This window comes from Netta rufina (assembly GCF_964035555.1).
Source record: "Netta rufina genome assembly, chromosome: 10".
NCBI lineage: Eukaryota > Metazoa > Chordata > Aves > Anseriformes > Anatidae > Netta > Netta rufina.
Genome location: NC_140133.1, coordinates 5,104,641 through 5,124,049, shown reverse-complemented (window position 1 = coordinate 5,124,049; position 19,409 = coordinate 5,104,641). Strand labels below are relative to the sequence as shown.

The 19,409-nt window shown below is 39.8% G+C and overlaps 1 protein-coding gene across 2 annotated transcripts in view; it reads right to left on the bottom strand.

Annotated features, from left to right (window-relative positions):
* The window catches only part of IQSEC1 (IQ motif and Sec7 domain ArfGEF 1), a 71,264-nt gene that overhangs the window by 36,919 nt on the left and 14,936 nt on the right, over positions 1-19,409 (bottom strand). For both annotated transcript variants that reach the window (XM_084292993.1, XM_084292994.1), the window contains exons 2-3: positions 16,610-16,892; positions 11,756-13,020 (exon numbers count right to left, since the gene is read on the bottom strand). In XM_084292993.1, coding sequence (XP_084149119.1) covers positions 11,756-13,020; positions 16,610-16,892 — 1,548 coding nt within the window. The remainder of the gene's footprint in view (positions 1-11,755; positions 13,021-16,609; positions 16,893-19,409) is intronic.

Here is a 19,409-nt window from a genome sequence, read left to right as displayed (position 1 = left end):
TGGGGCTCTGTGAGAGCAATCGGAAATATTGAACTTCCAATCAAATTTTGCTTAAAAGTGAAGTTACCAACAGGTTAAGAGAGAAGCACATACAGGATGCTTTCCCTTTCTGTCTTTTAACATAGGTAATATTTTTCCTCTTTGCAGAGTCAGAGAAATTGAAGAACTAAATGGCTCCATGGAAATTTAAGTCATCCCTGACATTATAAATTTCAAATATTACTAAGTATGAAGGAATTGCCTAAACACAGCAGGAGGGCATGCGGGCTGGGGGGTTGGCTATACCCAAACTACCAGAAACGTTTGTTCCTTCTCAATGAAGGACAAAGTGTGCCAGGTAGCCGATGGGATTTCTAGGAGGGCAGGAGAAAACAACACAAGCAAATGAGGACTATATTGCTGGCAAAATCAGATATTTTTAGTTGGACAAACGGTTTCACTAAACCCTAATTTTCCTAAAGTTCATGACTGGATGTGGAAGTGAGTGGTACGTGACAGGGACATGGATTTGACATGAGGTGGGACAACTGGCAGAAGCAAGGATAACTGATGCCAGTTGTCCCATCTCATGTCAAATCTACTCAGAACTGAGAGTAGATTCTTCTCCAGTTACAGCTAAGAGCCTTCTGTGATTAGGAAAATTCCCAGTGATGACTTGTTAATTACATCTACCAACAGCAGGGAAGATAAGAGGCTATAAATAGCAAGAGTGGAAACTGCATAAGCTGTGTGTTTATTTTCAGATCTGAATATATTAACTAATAGCAAAATATACCCTCTAAAATTAGCATCTTACATCATTGAAGATATACGTATTTACAGAACTTTTCATCTTTACAGGATTGGTACAATGCAGCCATGTCTAAAATAAAGCTAAAAATCTATCTCAAAAATATAGATCAACAGGAATCTATTGAAAGGAAGAAAAAAATAACTGAAAAAGATATAGAAATAAATATTTAAATTCAATTTTCAGATGCCGCATAAAGGGCTAAGGAATTTACCAGAAACTGATTCATAGCAAGACTTTTTGGATGATTTAAAGCAACATTTAGGGAATGAATGCGAATGAATGGAGAAAGTAGTGCAGCTTCAAAATAACTAACCAAAAGTGTACATTTTAACAAGTATGCTTTTAGAGAGTACTGATCATATCCAATAAAAACGTTATCTCTGTGTGTTTCTGAAGACACATTGGATTCCTCCATCTCTTGTCATTTCTTAATATGAAGAACATTTCAGGAATGAAGACTGCAGCAAAATTTAACACAAAGACAACACTAAGGTAAGAGAACAGAAAAAAGACAAAAACAAGAAACAAACAGAAAAAACGTCCCCCATCAAACCAAGACAACAGAAAATCCCTGCACATCACTGCTGTTTCTTTTGCCCCTTAAATTCATTTGAACTGGTGTGTTTAGAAAATTTAAAAGGCATTATGGTTACTAGAAGGAGATGGCTTGTTTACTCAGCAAGTTCTACGTGCAGTACTGAAAGCATAAATTCAGGGGAAGTTCATACAGCTTGCTGACATTTGTATAAATCTCATTAGATCAGCAGTTTGCTGGCAGAGCATTTACAGTTTCTGAAGCTGAGGAGTTGTTGCATTTTTTTCTCCCCTTTAACAGGTATGCAAATTGGACCTAGAAAAGTCCAAAAAAGGTCGGTATGTTCAGGAGCTTTGCTGATGTAACCGATGCACAAAGACCTTTTTTAAAAATGGACTCCTGTCATACAGGGTAGAAGAGGAGAAAAGCTCAGACAGGGTTATAGTACCAGCCGGTACATTGAAGAGAGAAATGTCACTCATCCAAGTTATAACTGTACAAGAGGGGAAAAATAAGTTTCTTTTCATTAGAGTGAAAACCACAGATATGTAAGTAGCACCGTATTTTTATAAAAACACTGTACTCCTAATATTTTTAGTGACATGACCAAATTTGTAAGGAGAGAAGTGAGCCAGACACCTGTAATTCTGCATGTGTCATTATTTGTCTCAAGGCACTTTTCTGTGGCCTGAGGAACCACTGCCAGACCGTGTTAGGGTATGTGTTGTTATAAAAATTTATACCACGTGAGAATTTGCCCCAAATATCACTAATCTGCAAAGAAAATCACCAAATAGCTGTTGCAGAACATTTGGATTGCCAATGACAAAACCCAGCCCTACAGCTCCACAGATTATTAAATATGGGCTGTCAAAATCATGTCATCCCCGTCACTGGTTTGACATTTCCTCTGCTTGAAGTCTGTTTTCAGAGACACTCAAGATGTGCCAGAGTTTGAGGAATGCTAGTGTACAGCAGGTCATGAAAAGACGTAAGGAAACCAGGAAAGCCACAGCCAGAACCAGCTCCTCTTGTTGGGCGGGGAAGGGTCACCACGTCGGATGACTGAATTCCTGAGTCAGGCAGTGGTGCTCACACAACCCAGCGGGTAGCGCAGGAGCAGGGACAGCCACGCAAATTGCTGTTTAAGCCACAAAGAGTCAGAAATACACCAGCGCATGCTGCTGCTGCTTGTTGGACATAAAGCAACACCAAATTTCAAATGTTAGTGGTACTTGGCAAGTGTGGCTTTGTATTATCCAGACACTCCAAATGTTATCTTTCAAATGCTAGGAAATACTATTTCTGCAAAAACACAGTGATGAATCTGAAAAGGGAATTTGACAGAGGAAAACTTTTAGCCAGACATTAGATGGTAATGAAGAGACCAGCACTCATTTAGCATTTACTGTTACCTGCCAGATGTATTGGTACAGCCAGACTTACTGCAAAACCAACAACGCGAACGTGAGGGCTGTGCTTTGGTGAGCCCTTCAGTGGCACTGCCAGTGTGTTCTTTATCTCTTATCTCATTCCCCTTGCTAGTTTAAGACTTCTTGACAAACTGAACTAGGAGACAAAGTTTTCTTCGTGTGTGTGTGTGTGTGTTTAATCCAGACAAGCTCCCCACCTAGCTGCACAATCACTTGTATTAAAAAAACCCGAAGGCATCGATTCGTTGTAGCTTCTCCTCTGCACTTCTGCGCACACACACTACCCTGAAAGAAGCATGAAAGAAGCATAAGCCGAGAGAAACTCGCAAACAAGCGCTACAAATGTTTCTTAGAGGCTGTCATTGCTAACAGAAACAGATCACAAACATGCTGCTGCCAAAGAAATCTTTTCATGCTGGGGGTGGAGAATTTAATGCAGCTCTGATGCCAGCCCTTGTTTAAATAAATAAATAAATAAACAAACCAAATCTTCCTTGCCTTTGATACCAAAGATCCCATTTTGGAAATATTTACAGCTCTCACAAAACTAAGCAGTAGCTTAACACTAAATTCCAGGGATGACTCTCTTAATAGCAAGAGCCTCTGACTTTTCTTGGTTACATTGAAGAAGTCAACTCCTTTTTAAATAGCTCATGGTACCAACAAGCCGATCAAACGTTCTCCTCCATTTGGCAGGCAGCTACGTCCTATGGCTGTACTTCTTTCTTCGTGTTTGTTCAATATCCTGCTGCTGCCACAGTGAGCTAGGAGAATCACTATGCCTATTTTAAACCTTCTGGGAAAGAAAACAATATATTTAAAATACTACCAAAATTAGTGCCAACACAACTTGTCGGATTTCACTCAACTATGCAGCAAGGAAAAAAAGGCACTGAAAAGCAGAAAAATCAGAAAACTGACCGTATCTTCCCTATGTTACACAGCTGTCCAATGAAGAGGAAGAAGGATACGCTGCAAATTGAGTCTTCTGGTAACTACAAGAAAGAATCTCTGGGTCAGGAAAGTAAATAAAGAAACTGCACATTTCTCCCAGCTTCTCTTTATTCCACGGAGAGGCAGTTATTCACACTACTTGGACAGAAACCCTACAGGTTCTCCCCACTAAATTATGAAATTAATCTTCTCAGTCACTTTGCCTGTTTCACTGAAGACCAAACCAAAACTCTTCCACCAGGAACGTGAAGGCTTACTTGCAATTACACCCAATTACCTGGAGTAACGTCCTTTCAGTGAAAGTTAATTTACACTCCTGACACTAACAAAAGACTGTTCTAGGAAGTGATCTCAATGACCGGTTTTATTTCATGTGGGAGCAAAAGAAAGACAGGAAATTCTGTAGACATCTGTTTTCACAGAATGAATAACGTATCTAAACAATACTGCCCTTACTTTCCAGCTGATCGGTTTCTTTAGGTGACCGTTACCTAGCAAAGTGCTAGGAAAGGATGCATGCCACATTATCACCCTTACTGAATGTTTAGGCTTGCCTTAAAAGTAACACCTGAATCAGATTGATTGGAAAACTGTATCAAGTGCAGGGTGTCTGAAAGTCACCTAAAGGATCCAAGCAGAGTAAGGCCAAGTCATTCTAATAAAGGGGAAAGAATAAAGTGCGAAACTATTGCAGAAGTAGGGTTTTTCTGTACGTGAACCATCAGCCTTGGGGAGCAAAGCAGTTAGCAGAGCTAAGAGCCATAAGCTTCAGAACCAGAAGCACTTCCAGTGCAGTAGTGGGACATGTCCCAGCTGGTATAAACAGCCCTGAGTCATCACTAGCACATAGCAGATTCTGTAGCACAGTTATTTTTTTTTTTTTCCTTTCTTCTCTCTCCTCACAGGAAAGAGAATGTGAAAGAAATGAACCAAAACATCCTGTGAGGATTTTCTCACCTTCTCTGACCCCATTGCATCTCTGCATTTCTCAAAGAACAGGGAAAAGAGCTTGCAGCAGCCAGCAGAACAAAACACACTCCGCTTTCAGACAAGATACATGAAAAACCTGCTGGTTCTCTCAGATCTATCTACCAGGATTAAGTATTGCTTTTGTGTTTATGCAACTGTGAAATGAGGCATTAAGATATGAGACATGAAGATGACTACCTCCTTGAAATTGAGGAGCAGTCCCGGTCTTCACATTTTCTAGTGTCCCTGCCCTAAGTTCTCCTTCCACACCCTCACTCCATTTACACATAACAGAAGTACTTCAGCTTCAATTTTTGCAATTCTGTCGACTGTAGATGTGAAGCATTAGGTCACATTTACTTTAAAAGGGGTACCTGTTAAATTGGCAATGCAGAAATACAGGCAAAGATTTTCAGATTCTTCCTTTACAGATCCACCAAACCCCAAATCAGTTGACAGTTTGAATTGTCAAAAGGGAGCTAAGAGCTGGTGCTCCCTTCTCTTTTCCTTAACTCTTTTTCTGAAGGCTCCTATACGCAGCCTCCCCAGCTCGCTACTCCTGCTGTATGCCCACGAAAGCAGCTGGCCACATTTTTCATTCTCAGAATCCGGTCACTTGAGATTCGGGCGGGTAAGAATGAATTAAAATTCTGGCATCCAGAGCCACATCAGATGCAGGGCTGGGAGCTGCTGCTCAGTCAAACTCCCCCACGCACAGGGTCATTTGCTAATGCACGGCCACATCCTGAGCACCCACCCAGGCATTGTTGGAGCAAACTGGTTACCGATTCCTGGCACGCAGCAGCGGCAGCGAGACGTGTGCCCAGAATATTTAAGGGCAGGCGGAGCTGGTGGCGGAGGATGAGGTAATGGCTCTTTCACTGTTCCAGGGACATTCGCACACAGCTACGGCTGCTCATAGTGCAGCCTTTCAAAAGCTAGATTTGTTTCCAACATTTGGTAAAGTTTATCCTCCCTTTTAGTGGCAATAAAGGGAATCCTTATGCCCATATTTGAAACCAGTGCTCGGGATACTATTGGTTGAATTCTTGCAGTTATACGTTTCAGCTGTTCCTTATGGGCAGGACAATGTATGCTAATCAAAGAACCCATCGTGGAAAAAAGGAGGGGAAAAAACGGGTCCTCGGGGAGAAAAGATAAAACACGCATAGAAAAAAACAAAACACGCATGGCTTTTTTTTTTCCTTTGGGTGTTCTCACTTAGGGCTAAATGTTTTTAGAAATAATGAAAGTCATACTAAGAACATTCTTCTCTTCTTACTAACTCCTCAGCATGTTAGAGGACAAGCTACATGGAGTGCTTTGATTTTAATTTTTGTTGGAACTGTCTGTGGGTGAATAATCTGCAGTCCAGATGTTGCAACAACAGTGAAGTCCCTTTCAGCATACACACGAGGATGGCAAATGGCTCTGTTGCAAAATCCTTAAAAAGCCTCCTGCTTCCCCTTTCCTATTCCTACTGAATCTTTCAAAAAAAAAGTCACAGAAAAATAAATTAGCAAAGATATTACAGCACAATTGACAAGAGAAAAGAATCAGTTTAAAGGTAAAGAAACCCAACTCAGTTTGATTTGCACCTTCTTTCTCTTACTCAATCTGCACTTACAAAGCCCAAGATCATTAGCAAAGTTTCCAGTAAGCTTTCAACTTAACATTCTAAGGGGTACAGTCTAAAAATACACGTTTTCAAACCAGACATTAGAATGCTGAAAGAATGCCACAAAACCTAAAAAAATACACAAAGCGTGTTCAGCATCTTGAGCAAAATTCATTAGGCATGTGATCCATGTAAATGCAGAAACAAAAAATTAATAGACATAAATATTTAAACTAATGGCTAATTGTAAAACTTTATTTTTTATTTTTAATAAAACTGGACAATTTTTATGGATTTCAAATAAAGAAAATGTTTGCGGTACTTTCTGAATGTATCAGTACTTAGGAATCAATCTCTATCCACATATAAATGAAAGATACACCTTTGCTGAACAGTTAAAAGTCCACGGAAAAGCTCATTGACAAGCCTGCCTTGTCACAAATAGTACATTTGTATCCTCTCAGATTTCCAACAAGAATTTCTCTACAAATTGTAATTTACAATTTTGTATTTGGTATAATCCCTCCAGCACTTAGTGAATTCCTCTCGTATCTGCTCAGTGAAATAAAGAAATACTTGAGTTAATATTCCAAAGAATATAGACATGCTTAAAAGAGACTGCTCCTGGAATTAATATTCAAATCATAACCCTAATGATTTTTAAATTTTAAATAAAATCATCACCACCGTAAAATAAATAAAGCCGGTAGGGCTTTCAAGATTTAGAGGTCAGAAGATCACTGCGTAATACAAGCAGTAACTCATGACTTCTTAGCTCCATCACTAGCGCACCTCTGAGAGAATTCTGGAAGAGTGGGAGCCTTGATAATAGACTGTTAGGAAGGAAGTTGCAGAAAAATCTGCAAAACAGTAAGCTGTAACAGACTGGGGACACAGGGAGAACAGTTCTCTATCTGTACAGCCAGATAACTGGCAAGGAGCCAGAGTTACTGCCACCAAAATGGTGGCACGAGAGCAGGGAGCCTGGCAATATTCTTCCTACACATGCACAGCTCCGCACACGATTGCAATCTGCTGCTACTGACGGCAAAGCTGACCCAAGGGTAGGAGGTGTTTCTTCAGACTGCTGAGGTTAAACCATCCTGCCCTATTTAATCTGCTCGAACCATCAGTGCACTGGTAGCAGAATGGAACCTGAATATCCTACCAGATTGGGCTGCAATAACTGGTAAGCCTGGTATTTCCAGACTGCAGTCAAAACAAACACGAGAATAAAATCACAGTCCTTTTTACTTTTTTTTTTTTTTTTAAGCAGCAGTCAAAAGCCCTCTTGAAGCCTTATTTACAAGCAAACTAGTCTCAAAGTCTGGATTTGCATAGGCAGGGTTTGAAGCCTGCAAAATAAACCTTTCTAGGTAGTGTTTTCCTTCTGCCTGTAAGTGAGGGATGGTTTCCAGCATCATTTCTCCCAGACTACATCCCTTTCAGACTGCACTGAAGAAAATGCCTAATTCAACACAGCTGGCCTCACCAAGCTTCCCCGGGAGCCCTTGAACTCCGGGCACGCACCTGCAATCCTTCCCCGAGGAAGTCAATGAATGGTAACACACAACCGCACACCCTATTGACAGAGCCAAATCACTACTGCCATTCAAAAATAGCAGCACATACAAAAGCTGTTACTTAGTTGCAGATTATTTGGCAGAAAACATTCTGTTTTGGGGATACTGTATATTCTAGTATACTGGGTATCACAAAACATCCTTAAAAATGTGTGTTTCTTTAATCAACACTAAGGCTGCAACTTGAGTGCCACGTTTTAGATTGGAACAAATTCCATGATCAAGTGATAAAGCTCCTAGAAAAGTGCCTTTCAGTTACCTATGGTTTCTTCTCTGCTGCCTTTCTCTCCTTTCTCCAAGGACCTCTGAGCTACTCAAGTTTTGCATAAAATGCTGATTGAAGTGAACCAGACCACCAGTTGTGCTCGATTTTTACTCCACCCATAACTGGCTATTCTCATAAAAGGCCTCTTGTAAGAGAACTGCTCTCTGGCTTCTGAAAATTATTACTGCAATAGGAGAGACAAAAAAATTATAAAGCATCTGTTGAAATTTCAACTGTGAGGATAGTGACTTTCCATGTTTTTGAAAACTCTATTCTTTCAACACTCCCCCTGAACAAAGCAGAAGTATTTACTCTACTACAATTCAGGCACTTCTTTAAGTTTTTAAATTCTCTGCATTTCAGCCGACCATGTACCGAAAAGAAATATCACAATTATTTGTCCATTAATGTTTGGGATCTTAATTTGCAAGAGAGGTTTCAAAGATGCAATGAAATTAACACAAACTTGTTGTAAAAGCCATCCCTAAAACTTCCTCTGGTGGATTTGGAAAAAAAACCCTCGTAAGAGGTAGCTTCACAGCCACTTCTTTCAGTTCTGCTGTCCTTCTGCCTGGGTGGAGTGCACGTCCTCCCGGGAGCTCACTGCCAAGACCTGCACTCCTCCCTGTTTTATGATCGTAAATGTGTCAGGAAAGAGGACATGATCAAAAGACATCTAAAATGGGTCTGCGGCATTGACTCCAGCTCTGAAGAGCATACTAAAAAAGCATCCCAACACGGGGCGGGCGTGCAGCGGGTCACATGGGAGGAGCACAAGCAGTTTGCAACACAGGACTGTGCGTAGGCACCCCTCTTCTGCCCTGTCACGGGATAGAAACTGGGAAGGGTTTGCAGACCAGCCCATCTGACGTGCAGGCCCGCTTCGTGGCCCGTCTCTCAGCAGCTCAGGCAATCATCTTTCACGTTGTTCTGGTTGTGAAAGAGCACTCTGCCGAGAAACCGAAGTCTAGGACGAGACTTTCTTTTCAAAAGATGTTTGGACTTCCAAATGCTGTGACATACCTCACGTGCTAAGGCCAATGGGCTAATGTTACACACCTAATGCTCAGAAATTAGTTGAAACTATGGCAACTGTACAGCACGTACCTAAAAGGAAAAGGTACGCTCTGTGTTGAATAGATGATAACCTGCAAACCCTGGCAAGTGCCTGAACCCAGTCTCTGTCCCTTCCGTTACCTCACAGAATGCAATTCGCAGTCTTACTGATACACTCTTATGAGTCTCCTGAACTTTTTCAAGAATAAAGCTCTGGAAGCTTCCCAGCTACCTTTTGAGAAGAGCTTGCAGGTTCATGCTCCATCACGTTCTGTGCTGGTTTAATGCCTGACATTGCGCAGAGAGGAACTGAGGCTGTTACTGAAATGTCACAATCTCTGTGGACTTGAAGAAGAGCCATAATCAAAAACAAGGTACACAGGATATTTGGGGATTGTCTGAGCTATCAATAGAATCAGAGTGACTCACCCGAAGGTCATTAGACTCTTCACTTCTGTATCAATCCTGGAGATAAAAACGCTGTGGAGGAGTGAAACAAGCATGCAGCCAAAGCTCAGGCAGGGAGGTGCTGCCCGGAATTCTGCGTGGTGCTCTGTGTTAGAGCTCACTTCTAACAAATTGCACATCACCTCACAACCAGCCAATATATATAACAAAATTTATCTACTCTCTTTCAGGTCCATGCCTCAAGATCACTCAGATGTGTTTCAAAGAACAGTCTCTATTCTTTTATATTCTTGATGTTTGTTTTTCACTTTCAGCCTCCTACTGATATGACATGTGACATCTGACAATTTTCAGTGTCCTCATTCATCTCCACATGGTGCTTGAGCACTTTTTCCATTCACCCTTTTTTCTTACACCCTTCTGCAATTGACTCAAAGGACTGTATTACTAAGCTCGAAGTTCACTAATCATTGACTGCTGAAGGTTTAATTACTATGTAAAAAATGAGCAAACACCAAGTCTTCTAAATGTCAGCCAGAGAGTTCCAGCACCTTCCTCCCCATCCCACCTGCTGCCAAGGATGTTAATGTTTTCAAACCTTCTAAAGGAGCCTGCCTGGCCTACTTCAAAAGCTTTAAAAGCTGCAAAGTTCCTCTGACTTCTTCCAGTTAGTTAAAAGCTATTAACTTTTTACAAATAGTTAAAACAAGCCTGAAAGCTTTCACAGTCAAACCTGACTGATCTATACTTAGTATTGTAATGCACAGCCTCAGGTGATGACATCAAAAAATTTAAATATCTCAATGTTACAACACATTATTATATGATGAACCACTGATCTATTAATCCAAACAACACAAATCACAGCACAGCCAGCCAAAAGTGAGGGCTGAACTCATTCAAGCCGTAGGAAACCGTGAAGCAAGGTCTGCGGCAGCACACCAAATACCTCCTAGCTCTTCAGAAAGCTACAATATTTTCATAGAGAGATCCTGAAATACTCTGCAGAGAATTTTTAGAAAAACAAACTCTACAAACAGTAATGTGAGCTGCCAACAATATTTTAAAGAAAAATAAGAACAACTTCTGGCACTTAGCATCTTTCATCTAAGAGCTCTAAGGAGCTTTATAAGCAGTAGTACCAGAATAGGTTTAAGATTACTGTAGCCATTTAGGCAAGGAAGTTGGCACACTAGGTATCAACTAAGCAGTGAAGAAAATCTAAAGATTTCTCATGCCAACCACTTAGCCATGCTTATCTTCACATTATGATAGTTCTAATAAGATCTGTGTAACTCCAGTCATGTGAATGCAGAGATTAAGTAGTATATTTTCTGTTACCCTCTATCATAATATTCAGTTTTCTACTAACACCTGGCAGCATCCAAGGAAGAAAGTATTTAAATGAAACATAAATTTATAAGCTATTCTCTAGGGGCTTTAAACAGCTCCATGCATGGGAAACTTAGCAGTCAAAGGTGGAAATAAATATTTTGTGACAATGCGGTACTCCATATATCTACTCACTGTAAAAATATTCAGCAAAAAGTTTTTTAGTATCAAAGTTTTGATGAAAATCATTGAACAGGTTTGAAGCCTTGCCTGGGGTAAACAGGAAGTTCATCTTCCTCTGCTTGTCATTTTTAATTCCCACATGACAAGTTCTACAATACCTACATGATTAGGGCAGGAGAAGATTTTGTATTTGTTATACCCACAAACACAAAAAATGGATCAGAAGTAAACAATCATATTTTTGCCCATGAAAGGAAATTGATTTGCCTTCTTTAACAATTTGCTACTGTTTATATATATATATTTTTATTTCCCCCTAAAGCTGTTTAACTATGAAGATGTCAATTTGTAAATACTCTAGCATGAACAGCCACCATGAGCAGACAAATCAGTTATTTGATCTAGGTGGCCTATTAACATGCCTCTGATTTTCAGGGATGTATGTATGTATGTATGTAGTGTATTACTTCTTAAAAAACCTCTATGAAAACACTGGGGTTATTTTTTCCACTGAAAAGCCAGTACCAGACTACCATCTTACTTACGTGCTGCAAGTAAAATGTTCCTTGCTCAGTGGCCACTTTTCTATCAAACACAAAGAGAAAAGGGGGAAATACTGTACTTACTTGTTAAAAAGGTTTAGTCCAATCCTATAATGGCGTTTCCTGATAATATCATTACTGAAGGCAGGCGAATCCCAGCTGTTACGAGTTTCTTTGTGGTATGTTTGTTTGCTCAAGGTTTGCTCCCTTAGACTGTCTCTAGAAGAAGATTCCGAGCTGCAATTTATCGTATCATTGGAGTTGGAAGTGCTGTTGATGCTGTCATTGTCTCCATCAGAATAATCAGACTCTGATTTGCTTTGCCTGTTTGCTGTGCCATTAATAGCTAAATGACTATCGATAGGCCTAGGCCGGTGTCTTGCCTCCTGTTCCTCTCGGGATATAATCTTGGCAGGAATATTGTGAGGGATATGTTTTGGGCTTCCTTGCTGACTAGTGATTCCTCGGTCATATGCGTTTTGTCTCTTTAACGAACCCCTCTCTGAGCGATCGCTCAAGTCCACTGAGCTGTCGCTGGGTGGCTCTATAGTTAGCAATGGTAGGTGATCCATTCTCATCCTCTGCTCCTGACATTCCAGGGAAGGGGTGCTCCTGCAGCTCGTATCAGTGTCTATCTTATCGTCCTTGTGGGTCATGGACCAGTACTCTTGAGAAGAGTTCACTGAGCGGAGCCTTAAATCAGATTCTGTGCTAGATGGTCTGTCAACTGACTGGGAAAGGGGCAGGGGTGGAGATAACTCCTCCTCGTCGATATACAACGTAACATCACTATATGAAGCTGTCATCTCATCAAGCTTCCTGTGATCCACGTTGTGGATTGCTGGTTTAGTCTGAGCACAGCTATCCCTTTCCAGTTCACGACTTCTGACCGGATCTGGAGTCTGGACTTCATCAGAATGGAGACTACGGCAGTTCAGCGCATCATCAATGGACTCTGCGAGGGATTTCACTTGCCTGGAAAAAGCATCCTCCAGTTCCGTTATTGCATCGGCGAAATCAGTAGATGTTGCTGGAGACTTCATGGTAGCTGACTCTCCAAGGTCACCACATTCAGATTGCACCAGAGATCCCAGCTTTGACCCATCATTTGTAACAGAAACTTGTTTTCCTTCAAAATAAGAGCTGTGGACTTTCTCAGGTCCTTCAAAGGAAAACTGCATTCTCATATTGGACAGTACAATGCGTCTTGACATACGATTTTCAGACATAGAACTTCTAAGACGCTCAAAATTTTTGTTCATCTGATACTGGCGAAAAGCTGTTTGTATGGTACGAGCAGCATGTCTAGTTATGAGACGGCCTCCATATTTCCGTTCTAGCATTTCCACCTGTGAAAGGGTAAACACACTTACTTTTAACTTGATGCATGTTACAACAAGGCAAATGCCTTTAAAGTATAATAAATATATATATATTGAACTGTAATTTTCAGGAATTTTTCATAGTGCATACTGGTTTTGAAAGTAAAAGCTCGAAGCTCTAAACTAACCACTGCACAAATAATGAACCAGACATTTGCAGAGTCCACCAGAAAAATATAGACAAAAACATAGCTCTGTGAACTCTGTCATATAAAACTAAGGTGCTAGCAACTTGTCTGTGTTTAAGTGTTGGTTTTCACGTCTTAGCACTGGCATGCCCATGTCAAAGCAGACCGGACAGCACTCTGATGCAGCGTAATGCAGTCGTTTGTTCTTCAAAGGGAGAGCTGTTCTGAACGTGAAATACAGGTACACTGCAAATTGTCATATTTTGGGAGCAAATTCTAAAAGTGGCTGTCACTGTTCCAGGCATGTATCATGTTCTACATGAATAAAAAAACAGGTAGCAGAGTTTCACTCATGCCTGATATCAAAGCAAAACCGAGCCTCTGAGGCCAGACACATCCAGAGAAGTTGCTCGGAGAAAATATCCACATCTGCAGTCTTCCTCAAACCAAGAACATATTTTTCAGACTTTCTAAAGACAAGTTCAAATCTATTTTCATTCTTGTAATTACACTCAGAGTTGCCAGTGTTTCCAATTAACAGAATAAATATGCAAAATAAATACATTATAAATGCTATCAATTTAACCTGAAAATGACATGAAAATGGCTTTTGGAATACTCATTAGAAATTTTCAGACCTTTCCTATGAAAAGCATCATTCATTTAAAAAAAAATACTGAATTAGATTAATAACTAGCTTTAATTACCTTTTTCCCAATACTTAATTACTGTTCCCCTGATTAGTCTTTGCTGGATCCATATTATTCGCAAACACAAAATGCCCATGACAAAACAATATGTTTAGTACCACCCATACAAACACCAGTTTTCTAACAGTGCTTTTGTGCTGGTCCAGGCAATTTTCACATATTTATCCAACGAATCAAAAGTCCTTTTTCCTCTCTCACAAATCCAGGTACCCTCCTATCATTAAATATAGTTCTTTAATTACTCATCTACATGCTTGTGCACACAAACCCCCTCCCTGCCACATGCTTCGGAGATCTCTCCAATTAGTTGTTAAGTTCAGATATTGATGTGCAGAGCAGCACCATCCTCCTTCTGTGGGAGGAACTGAATGCTGCTAGTCCATTGTCTACCACTCAGGAATTGTTGGAAAAGTATTTCTTTCAGTGCTATTGACAGGTTCAGCAGTTCCCACTCCCCTGCCACATTAAAGATTATCTTCTTTTTGGCTAGGTTGTTTTTAAATGCAAATCATTGATATTTTGTTGTTGTTCTAGGTGCAAAAATTATAATGCACGATTATTGGCATACCTGTGGAGGGCAACTGCCCCAATGGGCACACATCAGGATTACTGCTGAGGAACTGCCCTTCTGACCACATCAAACTCCCTTCTTTTAACTGAACTCAAAAAGCTGGGACTGATCTCTGAGCTAGGATTCTGAACATCTCAGAAAATTTACCTCTAATGTGTCTTTAAAATTTAGCCTTTCACCCCAAATGGAAGTTATATTACCTATTGCACATGTCTAAGAGGCTATGAGGTTATTTGTAAGGAATTCTGAAGGTGAAAAAAAAAAAGACTAAGAACTTCTATCACAACCCTGCCACTCCCAACACACATTTGCTACCAGTTCTATCCATAGAATACATTAGGTCAAGTGCATTTAAATAAATGTAAAAAATTATTTTCCTGGACTAATCACAAAACAAATGATGAAAATTAATAAAAAATAAAAAATGAATTATCTGAACATTATTCTTGTAAGTAGGTTGTTGACATTCATGTTTGTACAGAAAATGATATCATTGACTATCATAAATTAGGGGAGGGTTGGTGGGAATTTTAATTGCAAGTATTTTGGAACTTGCCTACGTGATTTACCAGACCAGTGATTGATATTTCTAATAAGTTCTAATGCACATTTAGTGCACGTTGCTTTTAGGTAAAGCCTTGGATGTTTTCCTAAATAGCTTAAGTATCTTCTGAGATTTCAATGAGAGCATTTTCAAGAGCAGTAAGCAACTCTTAGGTAGCAAGCTTCCTTTATGTATCATTGTCACTTTTTCATTCTGTGGGAGTCCCTGGACAAATACAAAACAACATCTGCAGTCCTCATTCTCTGTCATACTGGCATAAAAGGACACATGGAATTAGCCTCTGTGGAATATCTGCAGTGCAGGACACCTCTTTAGTAAGCCTAGTGCTCTGTATTAATCTCTCAGGCAACATCTAGCATAAAACTGCCAAGGGTAGAAAAGAAAGTAACAGTTTAGATCTCACAGGGAAATCAAATTTAATACTAGAGCTGGCATAAGATAGATCAAGAATTAGGAACTTGGTTTGTGCCCAGTTTGATACAGAATTAGGTGAGCATAAAGGCTAACCTAAATCCAATTTGCTATCCCAAATACTGGCTTCAACATTAAGTCAGAGCTCGAGCTTTGATCTTCCAGGCCTCTCTGGACAACATTATATGTCTCTCCAACCTGAAATTTTAGAACAACGAACAGATTGCAAATGAAAATTAGCCCCTATGAATTTCACTAACGATGAATGAGTGGTCGAAAATTTGGAGTAGTTTGCTTCCTGCAGAATCTGCAGAATTTTGCCTGCTTTCCCATTGTCCATCTTAATGTACAAGTTGGAGGGACTATGCACTATACCATGATGCTTCACAGCACATAAAATATTAATACTGTGGGACAAGAGAAATCCAACAACAACAAAAAACCACATATGCACTGGTGCCTTGGCTATTGTTCATCTATCAGTAAAATCCAGTGCATCCTTACGGTAGTAAGGTGTTACAGCGTCGATTTCAATTGTTAGATATGGAAATCAAATGTTGAATATGGAAAATAAATGGCAATAAACATCTTTCAAATAGGACTACATTCAGAATAAAGCTTAAAAGGAATGGCTGAGGCTGACTGACATTAATGTATTGCAGAAACGCCTTGTTAGGGACAAAGGCTTTGAATATTTACATAGCCTGCATCTAGTCCTTTGTAAGGCATATGGGAGTATGTGGTTGGGTAGAAACTAATTAAGACCCTGAATTCATCCCACAGACGTGGGAGAATATCAGCAGTAGTAGGCTCTTCCTTTCCTTCAGGATCAACAAAGATATCCAGATTTCAAAATGACTGATTTTCTTAGAAAACCATTTTGCATTATTACGTTCTTATAAACAGTACTAGTCTCAAGCATGAATCACAGTTCCTGACGGTTTTTACTTTTAACTCTATTAATGTAATTGTTGGTGTTCTATCAGGGGGTAGGATACGGAAAGAGTTTAAAAGTTCAGAAATGCTAAGTTGGTTGCAGGGAAAAAACAGTATTTTCAGTATTCTAACTGAAATGATGCTGCAAAAAGTTTTCTTCCCAGCTGACAAACACGTTGCCATTGTCATAAATGAGGTTAAAAATAAAAATAATAAAAAACAAAAGCTCAAATACCTGCTTATCCTGTAGGTCTGAAGAGAGTTCATAGCTCTCAGAAAGTGATCTTGACCTTTTAATAGCTTCTTCCTCTGCTTGTTTTCGTAGTATGGATGTCGAGTGCTGAAGTTTCGGCCTCCGAGATCTCTGTTGTCCAGGGGAGACGGAATACAGCCCGTAAGCAGAATGCTCGTAATGGTCTGGGCTTATAGCTGAGCTGTGTGTTATCGGCCCTTGGTGGTAAGCTGACGGGCTGTCCAAAGACGTGCCAGTTTCACTGCTTGGAGCTTCACCCTCAACACTAGACAGACAATAAAAAGACAGGAAAATCCTCAGGTGAGTACTGTATACCAAAATCCTCTATAAACAAATAGCACAGTTCTGCTTTTTATGCTGCCATCCAGCACATGTTACTCAAATTCATAGTTATTACAGGGTAATGTAGATAATGACGTCAAATACCACAGTTTTCATTGAAATTTAAGCAAGTCTCTATTATTTTTTTTTTTAAGAGGTCACCTTCAGAAGGTTAGTCAAGCAGAAGAATGGAGATTTCAAGCATTGTTTCACTTTATACATGCTAAGTAACTCACTTAGCAACTGCTGTGTAAAGTAAATGAAAACACTTCGTTTCTTAGAAGAACAGCTATGATGAAGAAGAGCTACTACGTTTCTCAAACCTAAAATTTAGAAAAAAATAACTACAAGAGAAATCTCATTTATTTATCTGCTAGGGAGAGATTGCGCCCTTGGGATACTTTTGGCATGCTTTAGAGTAAAGCATCCCAAGGGACGGTGTTTCTGGCTAATGAAAGTAAAACAGTTCCAGGTAGGGAATACACAATAGGAGCTATCTAGCAAATGAAATACTTTCTTTTCACATTAATGCTGCTACTGCTATGGAATAAAATAAAGAAAAAAAAAAAAAAAACTTCATATTAAAGGGCTGCACACAATAGGAAACATTTTAAAACTGAATCCTAGTCAAGCTTTATCTTGATGCACTGATGACTTTTTAATGGTAATTTTTGTTTGATATTTGCAGCAGCACATTCTCACATTGCAATAGTGTACCTGCTCCCTTCCACAGTATCTCTTGTTCACATTTTGCATAAATTCTTACTATGTGCCTCATCCTGTGTACAGAGAGCACTGATAGAAAAAAAAATATATATATATATTTTTAATCACTCAAAGACTTAGCAAACACTTTTCACACACGCATAAACATCAGTGCTTGCAGTACTTCCCCTACCTTTTGTTCTAGGAACAGGTACATCAAAACTCTAAAGGCATATGCAATTCCACATGCTCTCACAGCACCTTCTGTTTCACATACTGCTTTCATTCACATATATACAAACATTAAAAATAAAGCCCTTCTGTTGTCTCTCGGAAATGAAATGCTGTGATCCTCGCTACACACACATACCACAGCAGTCCCTTCAGCAGTTCAAAGTACGGAGCGACTTCTGAAAGAGCACTCTGCACCGGACTGCAGTGCCAGCAGAGATCAAGGTTAACGCTGTCAGAGCTCTCCTTGCCTGCACGCTGTGTACTTTTCAAAGTGCGGGAGAAAAAAGACCCTTCGATTTCTCAAAACATTTCTATAAACACGCAGAACTGAAGTTTCTCTTTCTTTGCCCATCAAAATATGACTCTATCCAAAAGGTATTTTCAAACATACTTTACCCGAGCTGGAAATATTTTCAGTCTACACACATCACTTTTTCCAAAAAGGAAGCTGACAGGAAACAAAATCCCTTTTGCTCAATGACACAGATGGCTTTTAACTTAAAAATGATAAATTATCCAGGGTTTTGCTAGTGACATTGAAACCGTGTAACCACCCATTAAAAACAAACAACTTTTTCTCTCTAAAGTAGCCATTTCTTACATTTATACTATTCTAAAAATGCTTCGCACTCTCTCTTTAAATACTAAAACATATTGCTCTGTTCTTCTGCTGAACTAGGAGGCCACACTATTTTGTACATCCCAGGTTCCTGATTAAAATCCTATTTATAAGAACTTTTCATACACGCACGGTGAATTTGTTTTATAATCCAGTCTAAATAAATAGGAAGTCAGGAATTATCTGCATTTCTCCCTTCTTAGGATCCGTGACTTTTTTGCCTTCCCCTCCCCTAAACTGTAACCTATTTAATAATAACCCTGCCATGTTGATTACAATCTCACATTGACATCTTAATAATGATACCCTCAACGGATCACTTAGCCTTTCCTCAACAGAGGTAGTACTGCACTGATCAGGAAAAAAAAAAAACAAAAAAGGAAGTGGGTCTACCCAAGGTTCTGATTAAAGCTAGGGGTTTCTTCTCTGTTTTTAGTTTTCTTTCATACTTTTTCCAGGCAGAAATATGAGCCATGAATGAGTTGTGCTGCTTGATCTCGTTTTGCTCACAGGCCTATTCCCTGCCATCACATGCCTGACCTTTGAAGCAGGGAAGTAATTATCTTTAACAACATGCAGCCTCCTGCACAGCAGTATGGCAGCCCTTTAAAGCAATCGAGAATGCACAACTGCTACTGTGTACTGAGGGCTCTTTCCCATGCCGCCTTCCTCGTCCGTTAATTTAAGAAGAGCTGAAGCTTCACACCAGTGATTTCATAAAAATGCAGCTCCAGTGACAAAGAAAAGCAGCTCGCTTTCTTCTTATTATGACTTTACATATGTTTGGAAAGGAAAAATATTTCAAGAAATATTACTTGCGTGGAGTTCTGGTGCTGGCAAAAGATGATCGCTCTGCTATGGAGGAAGTGCACGCGGAGCATCGTGCAGCAGGAGTTCGCCATT